At 34.1% G+C, this 9,285-nt stretch overlaps 1 protein-coding gene across 3 annotated transcripts; it reads left to right on the forward strand.

The window, feature by feature from the left end:
- Window positions 1-2,628: 2,628 nt before the first annotated feature.
- Window positions 2,629-9,070, forward strand: LOC139528026 (uncharacterized). 3 transcript variants are annotated; one of them, XM_071323805.1, is made up of 2 exons: window positions 2,629-2,854; window positions 3,554-9,070. In XM_071323805.1, the coding sequence occupies exon 2, from the start codon at window positions 5,024-5,026 to the stop codon at window positions 6,224-6,226; it is 1,203 nt and encodes a 400-aa protein (XP_071179906.1). In that variant the 5' UTR covers window positions 2,629-2,854; window positions 3,554-5,023; the 3' UTR covers window positions 6,227-9,070. The 3 variants fall into 2 exon arrangements, with proteins under 3 accessions (XP_071179906.1, XP_071179907.1, XP_071179908.1); XM_071323807.1 differs by lacking the exon at window positions 2,629-2,854 and having other exon boundaries at window positions 2,863-3,812; window positions 7,275-9,070.
- The last annotated feature ends 215 nt before the right edge of the window (window positions 9,071-9,285 follow it).

Below are 9,285 nucleotides of genomic sequence, written 5' to 3' on the forward strand. Positions count from 1 at the left end.
AATTTTGCCCAGTAGTTTCAAAGGAGAAGATTTTTGTAAAAGTTGACGACGCCGGACGACGACGGACGCCAAGTGATGAGAAAAGATTATTTTGTGTGTTGCTATAAACATGATAAAGATTAAACATTGTGGTAAATATGTTCTTGGGGAATCATAATACTCTAACCAAGTTTTAAGTTTAGTCCATGGATGTAAATCTCCCCCTCCTCTAAAAATATTTAAAAAAAAAATACCCACAAAAATCCACATTTTCTAACCTTAGGGTTTTACCATTCAAGACGTTCTGTGTGGTGGCCAAAGTATTTGATTTGGATTGATCTGGATTTTTTCTTCATCTGTTAATTGCTATTTATGCTTTTTTGCGGCTTTGTGCAAAAAAACACGTTCACTATTTAAACAGTTTTACCCTAAATTTGTCATGATTGTAGTGTGGCAGGGTTAAAATGTGTGTAGGTGCACATGCATAACCTGGTTTAACATAAGAAATCAAACTGCTAGTAAATATTGCTTTTACCTTTGATTATCATGCTTATATCACTCTTTGAAATAGTCTCTCTTTTGATAATAAAATATATTAATAGTTCAAACTTTGACAATGATACTTATCATATTATTTCAAATCTTCTAGGTACAGTATCTATCTATACTATTATTCAGAAGTTTTATAAGAGCATTTGGATAGACACTTTCGTGTGTGTCTTTTGATAAACCCGTCTTAAATGAAAGTCTAGTATTGTCAACTGCATGCAAGTCTAAATTTTCTAGAAGTTTGACATGACAGTTTAACATTTCCACCAGAAGAACCAATTTCAGATGTTGGATCACCAATTGAAAACATATCTTTTTTATTGTGTGATGTCTCATGTTTGATCTCATCAACCTGAACTGGTAGTTGATAAGATTCATTTTGTTCTGAAATATCTAAACTTTCACAAACAGAATCATCCGTCCATTCTTTCTTTATATCTACAACTGAAATAGGTATGTCTGTATTGTCAGGTTGTTCTACGGACGTAATAGGCATGTCAGGTGTGTCATTTTGTGCCTAATAACCATGACATCTATCATAATTTCTATAATTCTTATCAATTAGATCTAGATGTTGCCTTATTGCTTGACAAGCAGTCTTTAAAATTCAAATGATCACATGAAAGTAGTAAATCATAAGCATGTTTGGTTTCAATATCAGTTTTTCCAGTATACACCAAAGTAACTAAAACTTCAATTATTTCAAGCAAAAATTTTGTACAATCAATCCTTTCTTTTTTGTTTTATAATTTTCGTAGTTCTGTGCAACATGTATTCAAATCAGCACACATAACTTGATTGGCTATCCAAACGATTCGGTGGACATTAATTTCTCCTCTTTTAGATTTTAATATCACGTCACATACAACATTCTTCTTTTGAAGTTCATATAGCGAATGCAGTAACTGGTTTTGGTATTGATGAATTTCTATTTTCATTATTGGTTCCCAGAAACGTATTTAGGGGGGCAGGGCCCCCCCCCCCCTTTGGGAAAAAATTTGGTTGCTCATATAGGGAATCATTGAAGCGTGACTGGAGCGGACCCCCTCTTAGGTCAGTCAGTGGGCCCCCACTTATGAAAATTTCTGGATCCGCCACTGGTTCCATGTTCATTACATTCCATTTAACAAATGTTTAACTTATTACCTGAAATAAAAAAAAGAATGTGTCCATATAGAAACATGTCCTTTTATAATTTTTGGTATGTTTAGTTGTTCATTATGTTAAAGTCATTAGAAACCTCAAATTAAAAAAAAGTTGCATATGTTTTTTTATAACTAAATGGATAGTTTTCATTATACAACTTATGTACATATATTTTATTCTAAGGACAATTCTTTAATTTGTCCACATTTAGAAGAAGTTTACTTATTTTTAATTGCTTGCTTCCAGGAAGCATTTCGCCGACATATTTTCCGTATGCATAGTGACCTGAGCGTAACCCTCCTCGTAAATATCCGGTGACCGCAATACGCATGGATCTGTCATTAAAATAAACAATTATCTGATTGTACATGTTAAATACATGCTCAATACCCATGCTTTTTGTTATTTGTTTACTATAAGGTGACAATCGGTAAACTTCGGTTTCGAAACACGGTATTTAATGAGCAGCCATATTTGTTAAATCACACCAGACCGAGAGAAAAAAAATGAAGAATATACGATATATTTGCGCAAAAAATGTTAAATCGTGCACAGAGGACTAAGTTTATGATATATACATGAATTGGTTCAATCATTGGATAAACATTATTTTTCACCACTCATTGGTTTCATATGACTTATAATATATATAATATTGTAAATTCTAGAACAATTTTGAATTTTGGTAAATTTATCAAAAATGTATCATGAAACAATAACTATAACCCAATTCAAGAGCAATTCATTTATGTGTTATTAAATTACTAAGGTTAGCAAGATTTCATGAAAAAATACATGAGATTTGGCAAAAATTGAAAAGATCAAACATGTCAAAGAGAAAAAAAAAACAATAGATAAAAGGAGACCTGAAGTGGAGATTATACAAATGTTATTGTTTATTAAATAAGTATATATCATTTCTTCAAGTATTTAAACAAATAATACTTGTACAAAAGGATTTAAAATCTACAATTTTAAAGCCCGTTATCCATTGGGTACAAACTCGAAGATTTTAATTTGGGCAGGTGGTGGTTCACTGTTGGGTATTTAACATTTGTGTTTATTAGTTTGATCGCAACCTCGCTTTGGTCTTTTCGAAATACGTCGGCAAGATTGCAGCAGACGAAAATTGGACGAGAAAATAATCTTCTTAAAAAAGTTGAAATAACACCTGAAATAGGTTTGATAAAGTGCTATAAGTTTATTTTGATATACGATAAAGACGGATTGATATCGATTTAATCCCGATGTCTTGAAATTTTAGTTAAAAACGACATTTAAAAACATACAAAAATTTAATGTGCAAATGAATGTCGAATTTAAGTAAACGGTCACAGCCAAAAATAAATCAAACAAGATTGTGTTAGACATTATATTTTTATGCAATTTGAAAATGTGAAGGAATTTATAACTGTTATTGCCGTACTTTAGTGATATAAGGGGTTTTCAAATCAACCAAATATTTTCACAATGAAATTTTGAAATAGCTTATTGTCAGCATATAAATTGATGCAGTCGATAACTTAGTTCATCTAAATACAGGACAAAAATGAGCAAAAAGTTGAGTGTTTCGACTCTATTTATTGACAAACTTGTAATGACAAACTTCCGGTTAACGGTGGGCATAAAAACCGGAACCGGCTTTGATAAACTCGTATGTTTCGGATTTGCACAAATGGCAAAACAATCATTTTAGTAAGTAGTAATTGATTCTTAGTTTATATATCCTGAGAATAACACGAAAGAGCAAACTATAGGCATATAATCGGAGAGAGATTTGTGAAATACGTATGTTTTTGGATATTCACTTTTAATATTTTATATATATATATAAGGTAAAGCACATGTATTTGAATGAAGATAACACATACACTTTAAGTTTCAGATCATGTATAGGAGGTCCGGCAGAAAAAGGGTGCCGACAAGCAGGGCAAATAATGGAGGCGCAGCGGCTGCTGCAAAGAAGTCGAAACAGCAACAGGAAGAGGCGACTGCTAATATTGCAGATAGATTACCTAGAACAAGTGGAACACCACCTGTACAGCTCGGCTCAAACACAGTGACAACTAATGTACTACCACACAGTCCAATAATGATCCCAGCAACACTGCCAGCAGAAACAATTTACCCTGCTCCAGGTAATACAACATTACACCAACCCCTAATTAACACAGGTTATGCCTTACCCATTGAAACGGTTAAGGCGTCAGATGACATAGCGCGAAACGTATCGCAAAATGTCAAACAAAAAGTAATAAATGGGGAATATGTAGATATGGGCAGTTTGTTAAATAATTCACAAAACATAACAGGAGTGAATCAAACACTTACATTTAATCAGGGACAGATTATATTACAACCTAAGCAACAGGATACAAGAATTAACACAATAGGTATATGGACGGATGCCTTTTTAATATATATCAGTATTTATTGTACTATACATACATCTCAGTTCCAAGAACTGTTGAAGTATATGCAAACTGTCAGGTTAGGGGCTAAACGCTATGCAGGTTTAGGATGGAAATTGTATGATGAACAGTTTAGACTACGTAGATCACAGGAGCCTGCTGGATCTTGGTCTGTCATAGACACTGAGCTATGGTTATTGTATATGCAACCAGCAGGTCCAATTAATGGGCCAGAGTTCAATATTGCACAAAAACCAACAAACAATTTTCTTAAATGCTATGCATATAATTATAATGGGACGTGCACCCAACAATATTGCACATACAAACATGCTTGTTTAAAATGCAGTGGGGTACATCCGGTTATATATTGCACTAATAGCAAAGTGACTAACTCTAATAATCCTCAGTCACCTGGGATTGTTCAGAGATTCAGATCAGCCCGGCCTCAAGCACCACAAAAAACAGCATCTAATTTTCAACCCTTTGCACCTAGGCAAATGCAAAATAACACAAGATTCCGTTCTCCTGGAGCATTTATGGGACAAAGGCAAAACCCCAGTCAAAATTAAATCTTTAAGAGAATTACTGTCAAATTATGAAAACAAAACTGATGCAGCAATGTTATTATTGGGATTTATAGAGGGGTTTAGATTAAACTATACTGGTCCAAGGATCTCGAGTTTTGCAAGCAATCTCATTTCGGCAGAAGTTCACAAAACTGAAACGAATTTAAAATTACAAAAAGAAGTGCATCTTGGTAGAATGTTGGGCCCCTTTTCAAAAATACCAATTTCAACTTTGGGGTAGTTTCAAAAAATGACGGTGGATGGCGTCTTATAACTCACTTGTCATATCCTCTAAACTGGAGTGTGAATGATTTCATTGATCCAGAAATTTGTAAAGTAAAGTATTCTTCTTTTGATAAAGTGGTTGGGATGATCTCTGAATTAGGAAATAACGTGCTTTGCGCAAAAATGGACATTAGTCAGGCCTTTAGAATTTTATTGGTTCACCCAGCTGATTTTGACCTTCTGGGAATTTTCTTTGATGGGAAATATTATATTAATAAATGTCTGCCTGAAGGCTGTTCTATATCATGTGCCCTCTTTGAAAAATTTGCCACTTTTTTGCATAAAACAGTTGCATTGAAAGCTGGCATTGAGACTTTAGACCACTATTTGGATGACTTTTTCTTTGCTGGTGAAAGTTCAACGGATAATTGTACCATATTGATGGACACTTTTAATGAAGTATGTAGGCAGCTAGGTGTTCCACTAGCAGAGAATAAAACAGTAGGTCCTACCACATGTATCACATTTTTAGGCCTTGAAATTGACACAGTACTTATGTTGGTTAGAATCCCCCCTGAAAAACTGGATAAACTTAAATTTATGCTTGATCAGGTCTTGTCGAAAAAGAAAATGGCACTGAAGGAACTTGAATCAATTACTGGTTTAATGGCATTTTGTTCAAGGGCTATTATATCAGCCCGTGCTTTTATTCGTCGTTTTTACGATTTGATAGCTTCAGTTAAGAATGGAAAGCCTTATTATACTGTCAGATTGAATTCAGAGGTCAAAGCAGATGCTAGAGTTTGGCTAAATTTTCTAGATCAATTCAATGGTCAGTGTTATTTTCCTGATAGATTTTGGTCGACTAATGAAAGTCTGGAATTATTCACTGATAGTGCAGGTAATGTTTTATTAGGTTGTGGAGCTTATTTTCAAGGTCACTGGGTACAATACCAGTGGCCAAGTAGTTGGGCTGATACTAGCATTTTATTGGATATAACATGTTTGGAGCTTATTCCCATCGTGCTGTCGTTCATGATATGGGGTCGTTCATTTAGAAATAAAAAGATTCTGTTGAGAATAGATAATCAGGCATTAGTAAGCATTGTGAACAAAAGAACATCAAAATCAAAGAGAGTTATGATATTGATAAGACAACTAGTTTTTCTCACTATGAACAATAACATACAATTTAGGGCACAACATATTGAGGGTGAGCATAATGCAATCGCAGATGCTCTTTCTCGATTTCAGGAACAACGTTTTATGGACTTGGTCCCGAATGCAGACAGTTCTCCAGCAGCAATCCCACAAGAATTCCTGTCGATGATTTCAGAACTGAAATGAATCATTTACTTATAAATTCATTAGCACCCAGTACACAGAAAGCATATTTGCATAGCATGGACATATTTGTTAAATTCAGAGAAAATCATGGTTTTTCTGATGTCTGGCCTATTCCGCTTGATGACTTGACATCATTCATTGTTTATATGTTTAGAAAGAAATTGTCCCACTCAACAGTATCTGGCTATATTTCAGGCTTAAGTTACTTTAATAAAATCAACAATTTAGAAGACAATACACAGAAATTTGTTGTCAGAAAATTGATTGAAGGAATAAAAAGGTTGGGGGGCCCAAATCAAAAGGACACTAGATTACCCATAACGAGAGATATATTGGAAAAATTATTGAGGTCACTGGCGGTGATTTGCAAAAACGGGTATGAGACAAAACTGTTTATGGCTTCATTTTCACTAGCCTTTCATGGTTTTATGAGAGTAGGTGAAATAACAGTTGATTGTAAAAATAAGCAGATGCATACTGTAAAATTTGAAAATATAAAGCTTTGTGATGCAAGATTAGAGGTTTTATTGACGTCATCTAAAACTGATCAGTTTGGTTCTGGAACAACAATCGTTATTTCTAAGCAGAAAAACAAAAATGTATGTCCAGTACAAATAATGGCTAATTTTATTAAAGTTCGCCCACCTTATCTGGGACCTTTATTTTGTCATTTTGATGGATCCCCCCTTACAAGATACCAGTTTTCAGCATTATTAAAAAGGTCTCTGTCAGTAATTGGTATAGAAAACAATGGATTTAAGTCCCATTCCTTTAGAATTGGCATGGCAACTACATGTGCATTAGAAGGTATTTCTGATGAACAAATTAAAGAAATGGGACGTTGGAAGTCACAGGCCTTTTTGCGTTACATTAGGATTTAAATGCCTGAACATCATATATGTACATTTATTTGTGTAAATATGTTTCTATATTTGCTTATTTTGTAATGCAGTCTTGAGCTGGCATTTAAATAATATTGTATTATGTAAATAAATGGTATGTCCTGCATCAATATAAGCAAGTAATAATTGCTTTCTAAGAATTGCAGGACATGCTACAGTTTGGATCGTTGGATCCTCGATTATTAAGCATGCCTTTGGGGAAGCCAGAGGAAGACCGGGAGGGGTAAACTTGGGGCTGCAGAGGATGGGAGTAAATATTTGGTGGCAGGGAAAATGTGGAGGTAAAGTGCTGGACATGAAACAACAAATAAGAACCATGTTAAAATATGAAGATCCGCCAACTATATTAGTTTTACATATTGGAGGCAATGATATAGGGGAAAAAAGTTCAAAAACTCTTTGTGAACTAATAAGGAAACAGTTCAGTTGGATGCGTCAACTGATGTTGGACACAGTTTTTGTCTGGTCTCAAATTATTCCGAGATCAAGTTGGCGTTACTCTGACAATATTAATGCCATGGAAAAATGTAGAATGAGGGTTAATACCTCTATAGCATCATTTTTAACCAAAACAGATGGTTGTTACCTCCGTTACCCTGATATAAAGGCTAATGAATTATTCTTTATGAAAGATGGAGTGCATTTGACGTCTTTGGGAAATAACATTTTTTTGAATACCCTCCAGGGAGGATTAGAAATGATCATCAGGAATCTTGGCATTAATTTAACCTTCCCCGACTGTAAATAGATACAACTGTTATGTTAACATTTTATATCTGACGTTTCAAGTAAGTTACTAGGAAGTAACTTGAAAGTTAATATATTAAATTGTATTTGGCACAGCTTCGCGCAGCTACACCCCCTCTTTTCAGTGGCGGTTGTCCAATCAGATCAAGTTGATACCCTGATCTTATCGGACAATTTGGCACATTTCGCTGCGCTGGATTTAACATTCATATATTCAGTGAACAGTAATGATAGCCTCTGATTACCAGGGCTCATCAGTCAACTTCTCGTACCAGACATATTACTTAAATATATTTATATTAGTGGTTTGCCATAATTTGCGGTAGCCACATTATAATTTACATATATATTAAATACAGACATTGATAAATATATTTCAGAGCAAGATTGCCAATTTAAATACATATTATATATCATATATGTTATATTTTATTCAAGATAAAGCTGTGGCCAAATACTGCCAAAACCTTATTATCTATTTGTTATGTTTTGGGCCTCGAGGATAAAAGGATTTAAAATCTACAATTTTAAAGCCCGTTATCCATTGGGTACAAACTCGAAGATTTTAATTTGGGCAGGTGGTGGTTCACTGTTGGGTATTTAACATTTGTGTTTATTAGTTTGATCGCAACCTCGCTTTGGTCTTTTCGAAATACGTCGGCAAGATTGCAGCAGACGAAAATTGGACGAGAAAATAATCTTCTTAAAAAACCCACCACCCTCCCAATGTAAATTAATTTTGTGTTACATGTGTATTTGTTCTGAATGGAAGTAAGAAACCAGATACTGCTTTTAAGTTTATATTTCAGCTTAATTCTGCTAATGGTACTGAGATGGAAGAGTAGGAGACAACTAGTGAACACAATGTAGATGTAAAAGTGGACATTGGCAGAGCACATTTGGCACATTTCGCTGCGCTGGATTTAACATTCATATATTCAGTGAACAGTAATGATAGCCTCTGATTACCAGGGCTCATCAGTCAACTTCTCGTACCAGACATATTACTTAAATATATTTATATTAGTGGTTTGCCATAATTTGCGGTAGCCACATTATAATTTACATATATATTAAATACAGACATTGATAAATATATTTCAGAGCAAGATTGCCAATTTAAATACATATTATATATCATATATGTTATATTTTATTCAAGATAAAGCTGTGGCCAAATACTGCCAAAACCTTATTATCTATTTGTTATGTTTTGGGCCTCGAGGATAAGTAGTATATGTTTAATATACGCATATAAATTTTGAATACAACGATGTTGACATGGTGTTTAACTTCTTTGTCAATATCCTTTTATCAGCTTGTCTCTGCATGGTTGGAGGAGGATAGAGATTTGCAAATATAAACAAAATGCCCAAATAATTGCTACTAATAAGAACATCGACACAGGCG

This window comes from Mytilus edulis, chromosome 6 (assembly GCF_963676685.1).
Source record: "Mytilus edulis chromosome 6, xbMytEdul2.2, whole genome shotgun sequence".
NCBI lineage: Eukaryota > Metazoa > Mollusca > Bivalvia > Mytilida > Mytilidae > Mytilus > Mytilus edulis.

Excerpts from the sequence above, each read along its gene's own strand:
- LOC139528026 (XM_071323805.1), top strand. The coding sequence starts at position 5,024 with ATGATCTCTGAATTAGGAAATAACGTGCTTTGCGCAAAAATGGACATT.